The 23,474-nt window shown below is 37.0% G+C and overlaps 1 protein-coding gene across 1 annotated transcript; it reads right to left on the bottom strand.

The window, feature by feature from the left end:
• Window positions 1-18,176: 18,176 nt before the first annotated feature.
• LOC121238871 (receptor-like protein kinase HERK 1) lies at window positions 18,177-21,726 on the bottom strand. Its single transcript, XM_041135938.1, has one exon. It carries the CDS (start codon window positions 21,134-21,136, stop codon window positions 18,614-18,616), a length of 2,523 nt encoding a protein of 840 aa, XP_040991872.1. The 5' UTR covers window positions 21,137-21,726; the 3' UTR covers window positions 18,177-18,613.
• Window positions 21,727-23,474: the final 1,748 nt, after the last annotated feature.

Below are 23,474 nucleotides of genomic sequence, written 5' to 3'. Positions count from 1 at the left end.
CATCCAGCACCTCAAGTCAGAGATAAACAATCTCCAAAGTAATCCACCGAATCAGTGGAGCCTATAGAGGGAGAAGTTTTTCCACCACAAGCTTCAAGAAGAACGCAAAAATGAAGAAACTCTTTGGCGACAAAAATCAAGAATCACCTGGCTCACTACAATTGACCTAAATACAAAGTTTTATCATCTGTCAACGACTATTCACCGAAGAATAAATGAGATCGACTCAATCAAGCTAAGCCCAGGTAATTGGACAATAGATCAAGATATCATTGAATCTACTTTTATAGATTATTTTAAATCCATTTATACCTCTGCAACTCCTATCTTCCCGGAGCACTTATAAAATCTTTTCAGAAGACAGATTTCAGAGGATGAAAATAATCTTCTAATAGCTATACCTTCGGAAGGGGAAATTCTTGGTGCACTCAAACAGATTCCAAATCACAAAGCACCAGGACCAGACGAGATGACAACTCTCTTCTACAAACATTACTGGCATATTATAAAAAACGATGTGGTGCGCCGATTCAAAATTTCTTTAGAAGTGGGAAACTTCTGAAACAAACAAACCACACCCATATAGCCCTCATCCCAAAAATAGTAAACCCCGTTTCCCCTCAGGATTTCCGACCAATAAGCCTGACAAATGTCATTTATAAAATCATCACAAAAATTTTGGCAAACCGGCTGAAAAAATCCCTTCCATCTATAATTTCACCTTTCCAAACGGCCTTTGTTCCCGGTCGCAATATCAAGGAAAATTCTATAATAGCCCATGAGATGTTTCATCACCTAAAGCATCATAAGGGGAAGAAAGGTCAAATAGCTTTAAAGCTAGACATAGAAAAAGCTTTCGACTTTATTGAATGAGATTTTCTTTATGCTGTTATGAGAGCTTTGGGCTTCAACTCTACATGGATAAATCTCATTAAAGAATGCATTTCCATGGCTTCATTCTCTATCCTCATCAATGGATCTCCAAAAGGTCTCTTCAAGATGCAAATTGGTCTTTGGCAAGGTGATCCCATCTCACCCTTTCTGTTCATCCTATGTACGAAGGTACTTTCAAGGCTATTGGTAAGATCAGAAGAACTAAAAAAACTGGAAGGTATTAAAATCAGCAGAGATAGTCCCACAATATCTCACCTTCTTTTCGTAGATGATTTAATTATATTTGCAAAATCAAAAGGAAGGTCGATTCAGGCGATCGATAATATTCTAGAGAAATATCAAGCTTGGTCTGGCCAGCGCATTAATCAAAGCAAATCCTCTATCTACATTACTCAAAATACTAGTCAAGCAACAAGAAGAGTAATCTCAGAAAATATGCCATACAAAGAGTCGTCCTCAAAAATAAAATATTTGGGTATGCTGACAACTTTTGGTTGATCCGGGAAAGAGGACTATAAAGATTTGATGGGGAAAATCAATAAAAGGTTGGATGGTTGGAAATAAAAAATGCTCTCTCAAGCCGGTAGAACAATGCTCATCAGATCAGTAGCAAGCGCCATCCCAACATATCAAATGTCGATGCATATGCTAACAAAATCAATTTGCAAGAAGCTGAACACTAGCTTCAAAAATTTCTAGTGGGGGAAATCAAATAACCAAAAGCACAAGCTTTGCCTAAAATCATGGAAATCTATTTGCCAACCAAAAAAAGATGGTGGACTGGGATTAAGATTGATGGAAAATATGAATGTGGCCTTGATAGCGAAAACGGGATGGGAAATGAGCCAACCAAGCAACAATATCTAGCCCAAGCTTCTATCCAAGAAATATTTGAAATTAAACGTTTTTGAATTAGCAACCAAAAAGGTAATTGACTCGAGTCTTTGGAAAGGAATTCTAAAGACAAGACCACTCTTGGAAAAATGTACTTGTTTCAAAATTACAAATGGTTTGTCTGTGAAAGCTTGGCTAGATCCTTGGATCTTGACTCTGGAAAACTTTAAACCTTTCCCCCTCACCCATACAGCTGATTTCTCGACTACCCTCAAGGTCTCAGACCTAATTATTCAGAATGATAAATCCTGGAATCTCCCATTGTTAACTTCTCTGTTACAACAATAAAGCATAAAGGAAATTCTTAAAATTCCTCTACCCATATCCAACCATGCCGCGGATTGTGCTATTTGGACTAAAACCCAAAATGGGATCTTCTAAGTTAAAAGTGCCCACCATCTACTATCAACTATCTAAAACTACTCTAGAGAAGAAATCCCGGATATACCATGGGGGAAAATTTGGAAACTCAGGATCCATGACAAACACAAGCTTCTCTTATGAAAGATACTTTGGGATATTTTGCCTACAAGAGAGCGCCTTAAAAGATTCATTCCAAGCATTTCTTCCATAAACTGCCCGCTCTGTGATGAAAAAGAAGAGACTCTCCTACACCTATTCATTGAATGTCCCATAACCAAAATTCTCTGGAGTTGTAGCAGATGACCTTTAAATCTATCTTCCCTGGAGGTAAATTCAATGAAGGATTGATTTCAGATTATTTTATACCCTCAGAAAAAACTCGGTCTTACTTGCCAGGAAGAACACCCTTTCAAAATCTTTGCAGGTCTAATTCTAGACTTAATTTGGAGGCTACGAAATGACCAAGTTCATAATTGCAAGGAACTCTCTCTCCACAATCTTTCACTATAGCTGAATCTCTCTTATCAAAAAAATCTTCATTTATGGGAAGAAAAGCTTGAATCCAAAATGGAGAAGGAATGAAAAAAACCTCTCACGAATCACATATGTATTTCCTTTGATGCAGTAGTCAGGAATTCTTTCTCTTTGGCTTCAGCTGTAAGCATAAACTCAATAGGAGAAGTCATCGAAATCTGGACTGAGACAAATTTTTCTACGACCTCGGTAATGGCAGAAGCACTTGCGGCAAAGTTAGCTCTTAAAATGGCGAAACATCTCAATCATTCTTTTATCTCCCTAGTTGGAGACTTTCAGTGGGTGATTTCTTCTATTTATAAGGAAGAACAGATATGGCAAATAACACCTATCTCGAAAGATATCGCAAACGAAATCCCACACAGGCTGGAGCTTTCACAAGATTGATTGATCCCAAAATCAATTTGCACACCCGGTTGCGCAATGGGCAACTACAAACTCTTTGTTTGGTAGCATTCCATTAGATATTATTCCTTCTACTATTTTGTATATTGATAGTGGAAAAGATCATCCTTAGTAGTTTGTAATAGCTTCTTTTATTTATAATATGCAAGCTTGCTTAGAAAAAAAACTGCTCTTTATTCCTAATAACGTGTAAACTTTTTTGCATGCATTTTTCCTCAGGAGAAGCAGTTTCAGATTTCTATTTCTAGAACTATTTACTTCAGTTCTTCCATCACGTATCATATTGATAGCAGCAATATCAACTATGTTAAGCTCTACACCAACCAAAAATGGCAACCTTGCCACACCACAATATCCAACATGTAAAGAAGATGCAGGTTAGTAACCAATACCTTCAAAATTTCAATACGACAGATAAGGCCAAACTTGGGGATATATATGTTCTGATCAAACCGCCTAGGTCTCACTAGTGTTGGATCTAGAATATCCGGGTCTATTCATGGAAGCAATGGTGATCACTCCCCTCTTCCTTAAAATGCATCCAAGCAGACAAGGAGTTGGAAGCAATGGTGATCACTCCTCTCTTCCTTCAAATGCATCCAAGCATACAAGGAGCTGGAACACGCACATCAATTCACAAATAGAAAAAGTACAATATCTCTAAAATGAAATATGCTCTAACCAACCTAATTAAAAGTAGCAGACAAGTGTCATGAGAGATGACTAAAAAGATAAAAGAATTGATATTGGAGAAAGGAGTGGCATCAAGAAAATATAACTACTATCTGTAAACACAAATTAGAGGAGCTAGATTTAAGAAAACCTTCCTGTCTCCACTCCACTAATTTGATAGAATTTGAATGTTGACTGTATGTTCACAGAATTGATTACAATATTGAGCTTGAGCTTTTGCAGATGTGAATTCCATGATAAATTGTCTGCTTCAAATAGCATAGGAGTCTCTTTGCTGCTGTCTAGTGCGTAACAGTGGGCTTATGCATAAATTGAGAGAGTTTGTTAAAAGTAAATGATATACCCGGGCGTGTAAGAGAAAGGTACTGAAGTCCACCTATGACACGCCGAAATTCTATACTGTCCATAGATGAAGTGCCACCAATGAGTGTTAGAGCCTTTGTTGTGGACAATGGAGTGGACACCTCTTTTGCACCAAGCATGTTTGTTTTGGAGAGGATATCACGAATATATCTGTGCTGAGACAAAAAAAGGCCAGCTGTAGTGGGAATGACTTCCATACCGAGAAAAAAATGAAGTTGTCCCATGTCCTTTAGAGAGAAAGAGGCTCCAAGTTTATCAATGATGGAGCTCACAAAATTATTGTCACTGCTTGTTATGACTAAATCATCTACATAGACTAGCAAGAAGCATAAAACAGAAGCAGATCTATAGATAAACAAAGAGATGTCTGCTTTTGAATTTTCAAACCCAAGTTCCAAAATTTTCTTCCTTAAGGCAGAGTACCAATCCCTTGGAGCTTGTTTAAGACCATAAATGGTCTTGTGTAACCTGCAAACATAGTTGGGTTTTGACAAATCTTTGAAGCCCAGAGGTTGAGTCATATACACTGTTTCATGCAATTTTTCATGCAAAAATGCGTTATTAATGTCAAGTTGTCTCAATGTCCAACCTTGCATCATAGAAATTGCTAGAACAGTTCTTATGGTTGCCAGTTTGACAACCGGACTAAATGTCTCCTTGTAATCTAACCAAAGTCGTTGATTAAATCCTTTGGTAACAAGTCTCGCTTTGAACCTATCAACAGACCCGTCGAATTTTCATTTGACACTAAACACCCATTTGCAGCCCACTGGTTTACAATGAAGTGGTGGGGAAACCAATTCCCACGTGTTATTTTTCATTAGAGCTGTCAACTCATCAGACATGGCACTCCTCCATTTTGGGTCATGAATTACTTGACTCACACAACTTGGTTCAATGGTTGGTGGAATGGGGTGTTTTGTGATTGAATGTAATTGCTTTGGCTTATAGATGTTGTTCATTGAACTAGTGGTTATGGAGTGGGTGCGAGGTGGGTCATTGGCTTGTTGATTTCCTATGGTTTCGGGAAGGGATTCTGGGTTGATGGTTGGCATTTGGGGCAGGAAATTTGTGGGATTTGTGGAATCTTGCACAGAGTGAGACTGTTGTGGGTTTGAGTTTGTGCTTGGTGTAAAATCTGGAAAATTAGGTAAATGACTTGATGAAAAATTAGGGAAAATACCTGAAGGTGATGCAAAATCAGGCACTCGATCCATTCGCACTGGTGGTGGCTGCGGCATTTGAAGCGGCGCGATGGGCGACGGTGACGGCGATGTAGACATAGGAGCTCAGTTTCCGTGATGAGCTTCAGAGGAAGTATGAAAAAGTGTTTGATTTTTGTGGAAGAGGACATGCCGTGAGAGGTAAATTCTTTTTGTTTGTAAGTCCATGCACTGATAAGCACTCTAGGTTTGAACATACATGGGTTTGCTTTGGGCTGAAGTTTATGAGTGTTGTAAGGCCGGATTAAGGGAAAACACAAACAACCAAATTTTCTTAATTTTAGATAATTTGGTGGTTGATTGAACAAGCTTTCAAAGGGAGATTTGTTTGGTAAAAGAGTTGTTGGTTGATGATTTATGAGGTAAATAGCCGTTTCAAAGGCGTGAGGCCAATATGAGAGTGGTAGTTCGGCATCTTTTAAAAGAGTTAGTCTTGTCTCTACAAGATGATGATGGCGTCGTTCGGCAATGCCATTTTGTTGGGGAGTGTGAGGAGCGGTGGTGTAGTGGCTAATTCCATGGATTAAAAAATAATTTTTGAGAGCCACAAACTCACCATCGTTGTCAGAATAAACGCTTTTTGTTTTGGCTTGAAACCTTGTTTCAACAAGATGTTTAAACTGAGGAAATATGCTACTTACGCTTGACTTGGTTGCCATAGGATAGAACCACATGTATTTAGTAAAATGATCAACCAACAATATGTGAAGGACCCCAAACATCGGTATAAATAAGATCAAGAGGTGCATGACTTTGGAGAATATTTGAATAAAAAAGGTTGTTGATGTGCTTTATTGATAGAACAAGAAGTACAAAGATTTGAAACTTGATGTTCTTTTTTTATTGGAAGAGAAAAAGTATTAACAAGATAAGTTATGATTTTTTAAGATGGATGTCTAAGCCGCTTGTGTCACCCATCAATTGATGTCCTCTCATGCATATTTGCAACCATTTTTGGAGATGAGTCCACTAATGAGTCCAGAAGCGTGTATACACCGTTTTCCCATGCAGTTTTGAGAAGAATTGCCCCCATGATCTGATCCTTATCAAGAAAATAAGATGGGTGAAATTCAATAAAAACAAGATTTTGAGTAGTGAAGTGATGGACAAAAATTAAATTTTTGCGAATGCTCCGAACACAAAAGGTATCATTTAATTGAAAGGTACGTGTTGGGGAATGAAATACCAAAGAATCAATGTGTGAGACACGCAAACCTGAACCATCACCGATTACTACTTCATCTATGCCATCATACTCCAAGTGAACTGATAAATTTGCCAAATCACCTATAATATTATGAGAAGCAGCGGAATCAATTAACCATTTGGTGTCCTTTTGATGAGAGGATGAGAGACAATTGGCAATGGGCTCCGAAAAATGCACTCTCGGACACTGTTTGGCTACATGGCCCAATTGATCACATAGTTGACACTTGGGTTGATAACGACGTTGGCATGTGGGCTTCCCTCCATTAGTGAATGGCTTTTTATTGTCTTGCTGCCCAGTGTGATGCTTATTTCCTTGCTGCTTGTTGAGGCCCTGAGAGGTGGTGTTGCCGTTTGACGAAATCGCACCAGAGCGATTGCTGCCAGAGCGACTAAAGTAGCTTGCCGTTGCCACCAGTTGCTATGTGCTGACTTCAAGGCGATGGAGATACGTCTCATGGCCCACGAGCAGGTTGTGAAGCTCCTCAAAAGTGAGGGATTTTTCTCGAGCTCGGATCGGTGTTGCGATTTCATGGAAATCGGATCCCAAACCGTTGAGGATATAGAGAGTGAGGTCATCATTAGAGATGGGATGATCAATTAGGGTAATCTCGTCGGCAAGAGATTTGGCTGTATGGAGGTACTCCTGAATGGTTTTATTTTTCTGCTTGAGCAAAGTGAGCTCTTCTTTGAGCTGCATAGCTCTAGTGCGAGACTTGCTGGCGTACATCGTGTTTAATTTTTGCCATGCTTCCTTGGGAGTTTTGGAGGTCGAAATGAAGGGAGTGATGGTGGTGGTGGTGGAAGCTAATATGTCACTGAGAATTAGTTTATCTTGCCTGACCTAGTGAATTTTTTGAAGGGTGGATGCAGGGGTGTCATTGGTTTGGGGATAGGGATGGTCACCAGTGATATAATCTAGAAGATTATATCCAATGAGAAGAGCCTCAAACTGTGCACGCCATTGAGCAAAAGTGGAAGGGGTGAGCTTTTTGTTTATTTGGGCAGAGATATTGAAGGCAATCAATGGGGTTTCAATTGGGGATGGTGGAGTGGAGATTAGGGTATGAGAGTTGGGGATCAGGTTCTCGTTAGAGGATAGCTCTCCTGATACCAAGATGGAATTTGAATGTTGACTATATATTCATAGAATTGATTACAATATTCCAATATATATACAATTGAATTAAGTGCTATATATATACAAAGAATACAAAGTCTATTCTAGGAAAGCTAGCTAAAATTGTGGCTTTAAAAGATGTAACTGTTGAAGCTTGATTCTTGTGATTAGTCCAATAGTCACTTCCTTGAATCTCGGCTACTCTTCTGTGATTTGATTTGTGGCATGATTGGTGGGATTATCTCTAATATAATTTTTGTTCCAAAATAATTGGAAACAAATCAGAGGAGCAATATGTAAATTATTGGAACAATATGCAAACATCCTGAGATATGATTCGATCTTACTTTTTCGACTTGTTGGATTCACTTGCAAACAACAAAGAACACTCCAAAGTCACTAGCATGAAAAGATAACCAAAGAAATACATTTAGACGTTGTTTGAATTGTACAAGTTCAAACACATGGGTTTGAGATGTCCATGCACAGATGTTGAATATACTTGAAGGAAAAAGAAATCTCAGAGTCAAATAAATCCAGAATAAAATGGCAAAATAGGAAAATACCATCATTCTTAAACAATTTGAAGTTTCTGAAATGACCCCTCTCCGTCCAAGTTTGATTACTCTAAAACTCTTACAAATGGCCTCTTTCACCGACTCACCTACCCACCATCCTATTTTTACTTTCTGCTGATCATTATTTTTACTTTTTTAAATTTAGTTTGTTTTACTCATTTTAAGATTCCCACCTTTACCTGTACACCTTGAAGCCATAATAACGAGCATCTCCCATACCATTTTAATAACCCTAAATTTCAATTGATTTAAAAGGGAAAATGAAGGAACATGTTAGTATGACAAACAGTCACAACGGAAGGATAATGATACTAAAATTGGACATCCTCTATTGCTCATAAAGGGCTTTCTCAAACTTTTCTTAATTAAAAAGAACTGTTGTTACAGTTTAAGTGTTTATAAAATTATTACACCATATGTGCATTAATCTTTTTTTACGAGAAAAATATTGCACATGCGGTAAGCAAGTATTCAATAAGAGTAATTCTACATACAACTGTGAAATGTGTAAATGATGTATAATCGCTTTGAAAAAGAGTGGAGTCCACTATTAAAAAAACTAATTTTTTTATATGGATCCTATGTGTTATTTTCTTTTTTCAAAATGATTATGCAACGATTACATAATTCACAATTGTATATATCTTTTCTCATTCAATAAATTATAAAGAGGTGATATAAACCTACTTGCTAACTATGAAAGTACTGCTCAAATTCCTCAAACTTTTGCATAGAGCCTTCAACCCCCCTTAAACCAATAAGCAAGCCAAATACGGGACCCATCAGATTCTGAATTAGATAATTGTGTTGAAGATAAAGGCGCTGGAATTAAACAGTGAAATTACCAAAAGAGCAGAGCAAACTCGAAATTGAATCATAGTGAAAACCCATAAAGTTTTGCAACCTGATTGGAACAGAAAGCCCAACGAAGGAATTGAGACTACTTGGAAGCATAGTCAGGTCATTGGGATGACGTCGTACAAGAAGTCATCTAGGACCCTCTACAACTCAAGGCCCTCGGCGTTCTTGCCTTTGTTTTTGGAGTGTTGCTACAGATCAATCATTGTTCACGGCTGATCCGTAACACACCTTAATTGGCATTATTTTTTTTCTCTCTTTAAATACACTTTATTTTTTATTTCTTTTAAATGTTCTCTCTCTCATCAGCTCTCTCCCTCTCGTCTACGACTCTCTCTCATCAAGCTCTCTCTCTCTCTCTCTCTCCCTCTTCGGGTCTCTCTCTCTCATCAAGCTCTTTCTCTCATCAACTCTTTCACTCCTCAGGTCTCTCTCTCTCATAGCCCCGATAGTATTTCAAATTCGGGAGGCTTCGGGGTGAGTGGTTTGGCTTATGCCACGTAAGGTGTGGTTTGGCTGATGCCATCCAGTGGTTGATGTAAATCATTTTTCTTATTTCTAGTGGTGTTCCCATGAAGAGAAACCAGAAGCAGGACATGACGACAATGTTTTGGTTAATGCCTGTGAATCGTGATGTTCCTTTTTTACAGGTGATCAAACGGTGCATAGTGCACTAGGCCATGGGTTTGGTGATGATATCAAGTTTTGCGATTGTACATGATAGAAACAGACAGAGATCGAGAAGAGAGAGAGAGAGTGTGTGTGTGTGTTAAGAACCTTCCCAGTAGATACATTACAGTCTGATTGGGATGTAAAATGGTGAAGGAACAAGTAACCAAATGTTGTAAGCTACAAGGAAATGGATGCATAGCAGGTGTTTGATAAAAATCCTTAAGGGGAAATTGTATTGTCATGTTGGGAACATTTGAGGTGTCCCTTCCTCCAAATTGTTTCCAGATACAAGAAGATTCTTGACCCATTTTTCTCATTTCCCATTCTCTCCTATATCCCTATTTCCCGTAACTAGCTATTGCCCATTTGATAAACTTACACACAAAGAAGGAATGGCAATAATAGTAACTAAAGTGCATCGTTTGGGAGAACTCCCTAAATATTGCATTTTACACTTATGAAATAAATGAAAGTTGCTTAATTAAAAACAGTTAAATGACAGCAGCTCTCCATTCCCAAAACGGTGAGTTTTGAGTCCCCAAATTCTTGCATTTCTTCCATCTTCAACGACGCCGTTCTTAGTCTAGAAGACTTCAGACCTTTTCACTTCGACTTGTTAAACTTAGAACCCCTTCCCACTTCGATTTCATCACTTTAGTTCCAACCCAGGGTTCCTAACAACTACCTCCCTCTTCATAGCATCTTGCCCACAAGGTACGGGTAAAGGTGTTGCAACTCCCACAATTTCTCCCAAGTGTTGTTCTCTTCAAATGCACCCACCTACTTGACTAGAACTTTGGTAATGGCCTGATCCCATTGACGTTTCATGCGACTGTCAACGATAGCAATTCAACCACAATTTTATCAATTTTCTCGATTTCCTCCTTTTAGTAATGAGGATATCGATAGGGCCGTGCTGTAATTGGCTTAATACCCTCCTTGAGGGTGATTTTGTGATCATGTGCACGTGAGGGAGGTAACCCCTTGGGAGTTTCAAAGACCCCTTGAAATTTTATAAGCAATTACTGCACCACTTCCCCCTAACAACCAGAATTTTCCTCCTCTTTCCCTACCAACAAATGCAACAACAACCCTTTCCCCTTGTTAATAGAATTAAACAAGGACTTGTTACTCTCTTCTAAGGTGAACTCCTTCAAAGTCAGCCCCACTAAAATAACTCCCCTCCCACCGTACATAAATTTCATTGTGAGATTAGTGAAATCCCACATAATTAGGCCAAGTGTTTCCAACCACTTCACCCCCAACACCACATCACAGCCACCAAGAGATAAAACATAACAAGGAGAGTTGAAAGAAGTACCTCGTATTTTTGTATGGACTGCAGTACAATATCCCTCACTGTATATAAGCTACCCACTTGCTATTCTCATAGCAATCTTTTGCTTCTAATCCACTGCCAGCTTGTTTTTTTTTTTTTGGCAATCGAGGGGTCGAGGAAATTAAGCTTGCTCCTAGAGTCAACAAGAATCACCACTTGCTCCCCTGCAATTGTCCAACACAACCTCATTGTTTTAGCATTAGGTGTCCCCGTGAGGGCATTAAGTGAAATCTCGGGTTCTAGATTTACTTGTTGAACTAGTGCCTCTCCTTCCTTAGCGAACTCCCCCGCCACATCTTCTTTGTCCCCACCTTCTTTAACCCCATCATACCCTTGTACCAAATAAATCCGTGGGTTTTTACAAATATGGTTTGGGTTCCATTTTTATTCACAATGGAAACATAGGTCCCTTCTCCTATTTTCATCCATAGAAATAAATGAAATCTTCTTAGTAGGTGGATTGTATTTCTGCACCCTAGTGTTTCCATCCCCGCCCGAACCATAATTATTAAAAGACCCCCAGTTGGGCTTCCCCCCTTATTAGGAAAGCATCTAAGTGATTTTTTTTGGAGCTGGTTAAGTATTCCTCTTGAGTTCGAGCTAACCTAAAAGCTACATATAAGGTAAAGGGATTAAACATACGTATTGGCAAGCGGATTTTGTCTTTGAGGCTACTTAGAAAGCAGCTTCATTTGTGATGGTCGGGAAGGCCCTTTAACCTATTAGAGAGGGCTTCAAATTGGGCCTTATAAGCTGCTACCGTTGCTGTCTGTTTAAGCCGAGTAAGGGTCTCCATCGGGTCATCGTAAGATGTTGTTCCAAAGCGAATCAACATCGTGCGAATCAAGGTATCCCAATCAATGTTTTGAATACCGTACCAGTCAAAGCACTGGAACGAAATATTTCGATACCGGTACCGTTTCGGAATAGTCGATATATGAATAAATTATATATATAAATATATATAAAAATTATATTCTAAAATAATAGTCTATATATGAATAAATTATATATAAATACATATATATATAAATTATAAATAGTCTAGTCTGAATTGGAGGTCAAAAAATAAGCTTGTAGTTTGAAAAAAAAAAATTGAAGGCTGAAATATCTACAGGTACCAGCCGAAATTGAGGCCAGTACGACTGGTACCAGCCGGTATTTGGGCCTGTAAGAAACATATATTGTATTTGTATCGGCCCAACGGCTGATACGAAAAATTTCAACCGTACCAGCCGGTACGATACGAAATTGAAAACAGTAATCCCAATTATTAAATTGTCCCGAGTCTATAGCGTCTTGGTACTATACAAGGGCCTCCCCCTCCATGTAATAAAAGGCCATTAACAAACGTTGGGCAGGTGGTAAAATTCAAAGTATTTTGTAACTTTGAATATCTACCCCGATGGATTATCCCAATCAAAATGGGAAAAATCCAAATGAACCCCCCTTGGTATTGCATCCCTTTGTTGAAACTGATCATTGTCTTGTCGAACTTACAAGTCTCTATTGGCATTTTGGTTGGTGACAAGGGTTGTTACCAAATCTGTAAGTTGGTCCAGACGCTCATCTATGTGATCCATCCTCCCCTAGATCTGCTGGTAATCTGTAGTTAAGCCATCCACCTGACATTGCAGGCCATCTTGTTGTTGGTGGGCCTTGGTGTTTTTAGTCATGAGGATGGATTGCTTTTGATACCAGTTGTTAAGAAGCTTCCCAGTAGATACACTATAGTCTGTTTGTGATGTAAAATGGTGAAGGAACAAGTAACCAAACGCTATAAGCTACAAGGAAATGGATGCAAAGCAGGTGTTCGATAAAAATCCTCATGGGGAAATTGTATTGTCACATTGGGAACATTCGAGGTGTCCCTTCCTCCAAATTGTTTCCAGATACAAGAAGATTCTCGACCCCTTTTTCTCATCTCTCCTTCTCTCCTATATCTCTCTTTCCCGTAACTAACTTTTGCCCCTTTGATAAACTTACACAAAAAGCAGGAGTGAAAATAACAGTAACTAAAGTGCATTGCTTGGAACAACTCCCCAAACGTTGCATTTTACACTTATGAAATAAACGACAGTTGCTTAATTAAAAAAGGCTAAACGACAGCAGCTCTCCACTCTCAAAACGGTGAGCTTTGAGTCCCCAATTTATTCTTGCATTTCTTCCACCTTCAACGACGCTATTCCCAATCTAGAAGACTTCAAATCTTTTCACTTTGACTTGTTGAACTCAGAACCCCTTCCCATTTCAACTTCATCACTTCAGTTCTAACCTAGGGTTCCTAACAAACACACACACACACACACACACACACACACACAGAGCTTACAAAAGTGGAGATTTTGCAGAGGAGATGGCGACGACATGGAAGGGGCGGCAGTTAACTCACCAAGCTTAAAGAGAGTATCGGGCTGGTGGAGAATAAATCAGAGGGGGAATTGGATTGGGATTTTTAAATTGATCTTTTTCCAGCAGTTTTCTTGTCATTGTAAATATGACTCTTTCTTTTAAAGACGTGCAAAAGTCGCCATAAAATGTTAAAAAATGCCAAACACGTCATTTCCAACAACATTTTTTGCGACAATATAGTTTCCCCACAAAAAGTAGTTCTTTTTCGATCAAGTAAGTATTTTCCACCATCGTAGTCCTTGGAAAAAACCTCGTGAAAAATGGCTAAATTTATTGTAGTGGGTTGAATAGGTAAAATTAAAGTTTAAGATTATCTAGCAAAACATCGAATAGGTAAAATTATAAACGAACGATAAAATCAAACAGTATGATAAATAGGCTCATTTTACGTGTTTTCCTCTCAAATTCTAAAGAATCTCTATCCTTTCCAAAAAGGATCGATCATTCCATGAAATTATTTCCAATTACATACTACTGATATCAGTTTTATCAAGCTGTGGTCATTAAGCACATTAGGTATGGGACCTCATGGGGAGTTTTCTATATTATGGTAACATATAAATAGAGAGTATCGATCTCTAATCTTCATCAATTCCTCCTTACTTTTTTGTATTTAATTGTTAAGCGAAAGAAAAAAACAACTTCAACTAAATTATTCGTAAAACAAATTAGATCCAGGAAAGTAATCCAATCAGCACCAAAAGAAGGCAATTGTAACCTTTTCTTTTAAATATATTCTCTCTTTTCTGGCCAAGCAATAGCAATGTGCCAATGAATAACATGAGGTTTGTTCGACAGTTGTTTTTTTTTTTTGTTAATTTGCCTAGTTTCATCTTGTCTTTTGAGAAGACAAATCAGAAGTGAGATGGTGGTACGTTAGGTGGAGTTGGGGTGCCTAGCTAGGCTGATGGGTCATAGTTAGGGCGATGTGGTGGAAATTTACAATTGGCTGGGACTTCAGCCATCCCGATTAAATATATATATACCTTCCATGTTGCGCTAAATATCTGTAGTTTCCATCAGATAGCGATGAGAAGAGATTCACCACTACCGCCAAGCTGCTACGTACCATGCATTAATTGTATATCAATGAATAGGAGAAAGAAGCCAAAGATAATGGGACCAAAACCATCACCATCACCGGATCGTAATCATCTTTTAAGGTGTGTTTGACAAGTAAGAATTATTTTTATTATTATTTTTTATTTTATTATTATTATTTATTTATTTTTTTACTATTCATTATTTTTTTACTTATTTTTAATATTTTATTATTATTTTTTTATTACTATTCACAAATATTCTCAATATTTCTCAAATATTCTCACTACCTAACCTTAATTTTTGGTCATTATAAATCGAGCTTTGTTCGGCTCGTTGACATGTTCTTTAACCTTTTCTCTGTGTCTGTTTCTATTGATCTCTTCATTACCTTGCGGTGGTGGTTGTACGTAAGATTGACACACTGCATAGTTAGTTCGATGAGGCGTACTACGATAACCAGACAACAAAACCCTTGTCACCTTCTATAGGATCATCTATCTTGCATTATTTTTATAAAGGTAAGCTGCTGAGTACAGGTCCAACCAAATAAAGAAATGATCCTCTTGAATTCTAATGGGATTGTAACAAATGGGATAGAATTATGGTATTTTAGTTACCAACTCAGTCTCTTTCTATGAGGACCACGTACGTATATACAATTATGATATTGTCTGCTAAAAATAAGGACTATCAATTGAAATACCGTCCTCTTTTTAGAAAAAAAAAATTTTTGATAGAGAGAAATGAGAGCCAATAATATTGTAGTAATCAATCAAGAAGTAGAATTTAGACATTTGTGTTCATTGAAAAGAAAGAACAATTGTTTTCATTGACTTCATTCAATTCCACCATCATGTATAATCAACACCCATTGATGCTTTAGGTTTTATATTCATATTTGTTTTAGGACGAGGCTCTACATTTTCCAACTTCTTGTTGATTCAGTTCTTTCTTGTCATGTAACAGTTTTATCTCCTTCAAATCCCCATCCACAGTTAAGACACATTGCTTATTAGTTTTAACATATATATATCCTCAGATAAAATCCAAATAATGCATCACCATCTGCTCATCATCAACGGTCATATCAAGATTATTCTTAAGACCCTTTGATATTGAAGCTGGAAAAATATATCCGAATATGTAGTTTTTTTGAAAAATTAGTAATGCAGGGATGTTTAGGCATCGATTGATTATACATATGAGATGAGATGAAAGTTGAATAAAATATTATTAAAATATTATTTTTTAATATTATTTTTCTTTTGAGATTTGAAAAAATTGAGTTGTTTATTATATTTTATTTGAAAGTTTGAAAAATTTACAATGATTAAATGAGATGAGATGTTTTGTGAAAATAAATCAGGCCTTTTTGTTCATTCTTATGCTGCAAAAGGTGTCACAATGCCGGCTCAATACAAATTGAGGCCTAAGACAAAATTTAAGTGATTCATTATTAATTATAATACAATAAAATATAAATTATTATATTGAGTATTTTTCATAAAATGAAGCTTTATTTAAAATCTTTAAATAAAAGTTTTGAAATTTATATTTAACACAACAATTTAAAATGAGACCTCATTGTAAATTTTGTGCCTCAATTTAGCAAGATCTTAGAAAAACTAATTAAAAATATAAATTATTCATTGTATTAAATATTAAATATAAGCCTCGTCTGGATAGTCAAATGAGATAAAATGATTTATAAATGATAGTGAAATTATTTGAGTTAAGATATTTTATGAGGTTTTGAGAAATGAGAAAGAAAAAGTTTGATAAAAATTATTATAAAATTAAAATATTGTTAGAATATTATTTTTGTTTTGAGATTTGAAAAAGTTAAATTGTTTTTTATGTATTATTTGGAAGTTTGGAAAAATTGTAATAATTAGATGAAAAAATTAAAAATTTCAAATTGAAAAGTACGTATTTGTGTTTATGATATTTAGATATTGAGATAGGATGGGATGAGATGAGAGTATCTTACAATCCAAACGGGGCTCTCTTGAGCAGGCCTGGCCGAAAGTTTTATGCATTGCCAATGGAATAAATAGTAGAATTGGGAAACATGTTCAAGGAGTAGTTGAAGTTATGGAATCTTCAGTACATGTTCATTTACATGCCAGAAGATATAGAAGCTATGAAAGACTATAATGCAGAAATCTTTACTGTTTTGATTCAGATCATGTTCTCTCTACAAAAAGATGTGATATTCTTTCCAACAATATCGTTACTGTTCAGTCTATCCAGAGTCCAAACCCTTATTCCTTTAAAGGATGGACGAAGAACCTCTATATTTTTCACTTCATGTTTATCCTTTCCTTCCTCAACATAATGGGACTCTTATCAATAACATGCTTGAAAATTTTAGTGCCCACATAAATATTTTCCAGATTCTCATCACTACTGGTATTGGCTGCTTCCCTTGAGTTAATTGGTTTACTAAATAAATCATACAATGAGTGCTGTTAAAAAAGTGAATGGATAAGATCTATTCATCATTCACCTCCATCAATCTCACCTATTCATTTGCAGAAAAAGAAAATTTCAGTAATTTTTCAAACACATTTTCCTTGTCATCTCCAACTTGATTGATCCCAACTTAATGATATTCCTTGCCAGCACCATGATCTTGAATGATATTCTTTATATACCCAATATTTTGCCCTATAGGCATAGGAGTGCGTTTGCCTAATATTTCTGCTCTTTATTGCTTTCACGTCTCACCACACGCACCCAAGAAAGAGTGGTCTATATTTACTGGTATAGCGGCTGCGATAAGAGAAAGAGAGTGAAACTAATTTGGAAAATTGGTATATTCGATTAAGATATGAAAATATGACACATGACAAGATCTTAACAGTCAGATTTTAAAAGATAATTTAAGAGTGTAAATCAAGTTCAGTTTCAATTTATTCAATGATTAAGCTGAAAGAAAGTTAATCAGCTATGCTAAATACAGATTGATGGGGGCATTTTTTTTAGTTTTGTTTTGTTCATGCTCATTGACTCATTAATAGAGTGAACCACAGGCCGGTTAGTGGGTTGCATCCTGTTAATGATTGTGGCAAAAGTAGATAAGCTCCGATGTGATGATGGATCATAGATAACTTCCAATGCTTGCTGTTCTGTTCTGTTCTGTTGTTACAAACTTTCCTCTCTTCAGGCTATAAACAAGAAAGAAACACCCCCTCCCGCCTCCAAAAAAAGAAAAGTTCCTTAAAAGATCAGTTCTATTTTATTTTTAAATGTTTATGAACTAATAACGGCAACAATTAGCATAAGCATCTGCTTCTTGTTGAGATCTGCCTCTGCTACAACTGCAGAGATTTTTGGAATAAATCCCTCATAGACTCCAGTCCATCAAACCAACATGACAAAATGGCATCATAGAGAGTAGTTTTCTTCATCAGAGATGCCGAATTCACCTTACCAGTTACCAGACCCTGCAATTTTTCCCCACGACAACTTTTGAACTTTACAAGTTCATATGTTGCCCTGATTTAGCAGTGTTAATGGTAATTGTTTATTTATTATCTTGTTACACCTGAATCACTCAACAAAAACACTAGTAGTAATAATGGTAAATGTTTTGTTAACCATGTTACTTCATACAAATAAAAAAAGATAAACGCGTACACTGCTTGACAACGAAGCTGCAACATTCTTACAAACTGCTAAAACTCACTTGAACCACCGGCCCTTCTGTACAAAATAAAACTAACAATGCTCATGGTAGTTTGATTGCAGCACTCCACCAAGGACACCTCTATAAACATTTTGAGCACTATAGATTAGGAGCAGAGTACCCCTTTGGATTTTCTAGTAATCAAACAAACAACCCAAATATTGTACAATGAGATACGGGGTCTCATTTTATGGATAACAGAGTCAAGATAACCCCCTATCTACCGTAATTTCGCAAACAGTTTTCCCTCAGAAGAAAAAGACCCAAAAATCTTATTAGAAAGTTGCTGAAATCACAGGGCACAGAGTACACCATCTCACACTGTCACCTACCCTCGGACTTCACCAGCTGTGAGAACACCCTACTCATGGAAACACCTGAAAGATCATCCACGACTGACACACCAAACTGGGTAGCAGAAACATTAGTACTGCCGCCACTGAAACTGTTCACTTGTGGAGAGAGTTCACCAATCATATTAGTACTGTTTTCTTCAGGATCACCATCAGTAACTGCCTCTTGAAGTTGAAGAGCATATTCGAGATTCCACAAGACATCTCCCATAGCAGGTCTATTAACACCAAAGTCAGCCAAGCATTTCTCAGCAGTCTCTCCAAACTTCCTTAGAGAATCTGGTCTAACTTTTCCCACTAGAGTAGAATCTATTATCTGTTCCAATTGCCCTCTATTTTGCCATTTCATTGCCCATTCAGCTAAGTTCACCATTTCCCTTGGAAGGGATGGATCTATCACAGGCCTTGCACAAAGAACTTCAAACAAAACCACACCAAATGAATACACATCTGACTTCTCCGTCAGTTGTTGCCTTCTGAAATATTCTGGATCAAGATACCCAAAACTTCCTTTCACTGCTGTACTGACATGAGTCTGGTCAATTTCAGGTCCTGTCTTTGAGAGCCCAAAATCAGCAACTTTCGCCATGAGATTCTCATCAAGCAAGATATTAGCAGACTTTACATCGCGGTGAATAACTGCTTTTGCATATCCTGTGTGGAGGTAATGGAGTCCTCTAGCTGATCCAATGCATATCTCAAGCCTCTGCTTCCAACTCAAGTTGGGAAGACCTGAACCGTAAAGATGACTCTTGAGGGTCCCATTCTCCATATATTCATAAACCAAGATCATCTCATTCTTTTCGTCACAGTATCCAATCAACGAAACAAGATGGCGATGGCGGAACTGAGACAGCATCTCGATTTCAGTTTGAAACTCTGCAAGTCCCTGTTGGGACCTAGGATTTCCTCTCTTAACTGCCACTTTCGTACCATCGCTTAGAACGCCTTTGTACACTTTCCCGAAACCACCAATCCCAATAACCCAACTCTCATCAAAGTTGTTTGTAGCTTCTTGAACTGCTGCAAAAGGAATGCGATAGCCATAGTTAGAAATAGCACTAGCAGCCGTTCCACCAGAGTATTTACTTCCCATGGATTGAGAATTTCCTCCATTGATGGTTATCGGAACCCATGTCTTTGAATTTCTTTGAAGCGCCAGTTTTTTTCCTTTTCGGCACAACACAAAGAGAATTACAGCTAATACCACTGTAATGAAGGCCCCAATGCTTACACCTACTATCACACCAACATTTTTCTTTGAACTTGAATCTGAAGGAATAATCATAGAGGCTGCTGCACTCAGACTGCCCATAGAATTGTTCATTTTCATGATCTCCAGCCCATTTAGGATAGCATTGGGGTAAGTACCACTTAGAGTAGATGGGCCAATACTTACACGGAGCTTACTGCTAACAGCTGACAACGTAACAAAATCCATATAAAATGCAGCACCCAAGGTGTTGAAGGAATAAGTAGTCAGATCAACGTCCCTAAGAACAACCCATGAGTCGATGTAAACATTGAAGTAGAGCTCGTGAAGACCTTTACTTACAATATCACAAAAGTGAAACCGAACAAGGTACTGAAATCCCGGATCCACATTGAACTCCCAGCTAATATTGAAGTTGCTGTTAGGATCACCTGATGAGTTCATCTCTGTGGCAGTACCATAGACAGTGGGTGGAGCTATATCTTCTGTTGCCCCACCGTCAACGTACCGAACAGCTGCAATATTTGAGATATCTTTGGCAAAGTTTTCCTGTAGTAAAAAACTTCGATCTGGAACCCAAGTTCGCCAAAGTGTATCATTATCAAAGGTGACTTTTGGTCCACCCATGTTCACCCTCCATACCGTCTCAAGTGCTAGAGGCAACAACCCATGGAACCTTGTTGGTGAATTAACAGTGTCGGCATCATTGGTATTAATAAGCCCATCAGGGACCGAAACCACTTCTATGGCATTTAAGAAAGCGATTGAATTGTCCAAAGGTGTGAAGGTGATTACAAGTATGTTTGATGTCACATTTAATGAAAATTCTTTGAGGATAGAAGTGTTTTTAACACCGAAATTGCTCAGAAGGACATGGTCTTGAGTTGAAACAGAAAATTTTGCCGCACTCATATTGTAAGTATTATATACGAATGGGTAGAAATAGAGGCGGATCCACAGCCTCCCACTCTGTCGGATCGAAAACGTGTATTTTGAGGATCCAGTAAAGACTCTTGCTGTCTGATACAGCGCTGAATCTTCAGAGAAAGTGAATGGTTTTGAAGAGGTTTCGGCAAGAATATCTTGAGGGGTTGACAGCAAATTTGAAGCCAAGTTATCGGCAACGAACACACGGTCACCTATTGAAGTATTGGTGGATGATCCACAGTTTACTAGGTAACTGTCTACAGGATTAAATCCACTAGAAAAGCATGTCAGGGACAAAATTGATAAAACCCAGATTAACAACTCAGGTTTTCTGCTGCCCATCACAATAAACATCGAAAGTTTATTAAAGAACAAAGATAGAGGTTTTCTTTAAGCTAGGTTTCGAATGAAATCCAGGGTTCTTGTACAGGAAGAGCGATACAAAGACTCACAAACACCATTGAAATAAAAACACATATGAAACAAACTGAACAAGGAAGAGAAAAGTTGGCACCTTTCGGATCATGTGAGCTCCAAGAGAGACACCCAGATGTGTAATCCCAGAGCAGAAAGCAAATCTGAGTTACCCTTTTGAAGTTCTCAAAAGGATTTAAATGCAAATAAGAGGAACAGACAAATATTGCGCACAAATCTTTTAAAGCACCAGCTGGTTAGAACCTGGTGCCAGCTTCCAATATTGACAGGCTCGTAGATTATTTCATGTAATAAATTAATGGAAACGGATATCAAACAAAAACTAATGAGCAAAACAGAGTCAAGGAGGTGCTGGAACGAGATTGAATACGAGGAAACCCGCTAGTATAGGAGGGTGTCCCTAGTCTTGCCTGTGGAATTGTGAATAATTTGTGATTGATGAATCTCTCATCTTTTTCGCGAGAAACTAGAAATAAGGGGAAAAAAGGTGACAAAAAGAATTAAAGAGTAAATTTAGTGGAGTGGGTTTCATATAATAAATTTTAATGGTGGTGGGAAAGAGAAAGCAGCAGTCAGGTATTTTACTTTACTAAATGACGGGTGCGAGTTATGTCTACCAACCAAGTCTGAAAAGCAAGCTGTTTGTCTCCACGTAATTCCAATCCCTTCTGTGTATCAATTTATCAACGCAGGACAGATCGTGTGGCCCTCCCTCTCCCCTTCCTCGAAATCGCGTTCCAAAAAGAAAGAAAAACTGCGTTCTCATGGAACTAACTTAAGAATCTAAAGACGCGTTTGTGAAGGGGGAAGGAAAATGAAATAATGATACAGCGACTACTATAACATAACTTTTAATTGTCTGAATTAAAGTGGGAAAATTAATTTTTAATACCGATCATATATATTAAAATTTATTTACAATTTTAAAAAATTCAAAACATATTTCTTAATATAATTAATCTGAAAAGCTTCCACATTAGCAATATGTTGAGTGTAAAAAGACAAGACTTGTAAGTAAATTATATATATATATATATATATATATATATATATATATATTGGCCACTAAAGTATGATAATATATATATGATTCAATCTTGAAAGTATGATAATATATATATGATTCAATCTTGATCCAATCCACGTAATTAAAATACAAAAAATTTTATGTGCAATTATTTTTGTATACTCCTTGCACATTTTATTAATGTGATTGATTGTATCACTTTTTTTTTTAATATAAAATAACTCACTTGACTAATCATATCAATGGAGTATGTAAAGAGTACGCAAAAGTGACTGTATGTAGCAGAATTCAATTAAACAAGTCAAGCACTTCAACAACTCAATTTTAGTAGACCATTCATGTACTCTTCATATCAATTTATGTGCATATGTAGGAAGATTCATATGAATGGAACGAACTATATTCAGTGATGGTGGCTTTGTCTTTCAATTAATCATGTACATTTGACCTCTTAAACGCTAGCAGTTTGAGTTGGCACTTGGCAACTAGTAATACTTTGAAGTTATATAAAGACGGATGTATGATTAATGTATGGTCCTCCAATATCTCTCTTTCCCCTAAATCGATTTCAAAAGAAAAAAAAAAAGTATAAAAATTCTGTTCTCATGAAACTAAACTTAAGGACGCGTTTTGATCTACACATACACCAATGCAAAGAGCTGTCATGTTTTACTTGTTAGCGATAGCTAGCGGGAGTATCCATTAATAGTACTCATGCTATATTTGTTTAGTATAATTAACAGGTTATATTTGAATAATAATAATATAATACATTTCAACTAGTGTCATTAATATTATGTATAAGTCTCAAATAGACAAGTTTCATACAAGTCTTTTGTAAAAAAGTAGATCTTACTAATAAATAATAGTTTTTTTTTTATACATTTTTTTTAGGTGGGGTCTACCTTTTCATAAGAATTTACGTGTGACTTGTCTATTTGAATCTTGTACAAATAATTTCTCTATATCTAAATAAACAAACATGTCTTTTTGTTAAGTTTCAAGTTTATATATATGCGTCATGCAAGTTTAAATATTGCAGGTTTTGTAAGTTTCAACAGGTTTTGTGGTAGATTCGGCCAACCCTACTCTTTGTGGGTTGAGATGAGCTAGCCAGCTAGGTGTTAGGAGTATCCTTTGAAGTAACATATGGATGATAAATTTAATTTAGCGAAATTATCTTTGATCAATAACAAGTAGATCATGAGAAACCCTGATGATCTTTCCGAT

The sequence above is a fragment of the Juglans microcarpa x Juglans regia genome, chromosome 7D (genome assembly GCF_004785595.1).
Source record: "Juglans microcarpa x Juglans regia isolate MS1-56 chromosome 7D, Jm3101_v1.0, whole genome shotgun sequence".
In the NCBI taxonomy this organism is placed as follows: Eukaryota; Viridiplantae; Streptophyta; class Magnoliopsida; order Fagales; family Juglandaceae; genus Juglans; species Juglans microcarpa x Juglans regia.
This window is presented reverse-complemented; position numbering and strand designations above follow the sequence as displayed.

What these genes read in the sequence shown, in the direction of transcription:
- LOC121238871 (XM_041135938.1), bottom strand. Translation starts at nt 21,136, where the DNA reads ATGTTTATTGTGATGGGCAGCAGAAAACCTGAGTTGTTAATCTGGGTT.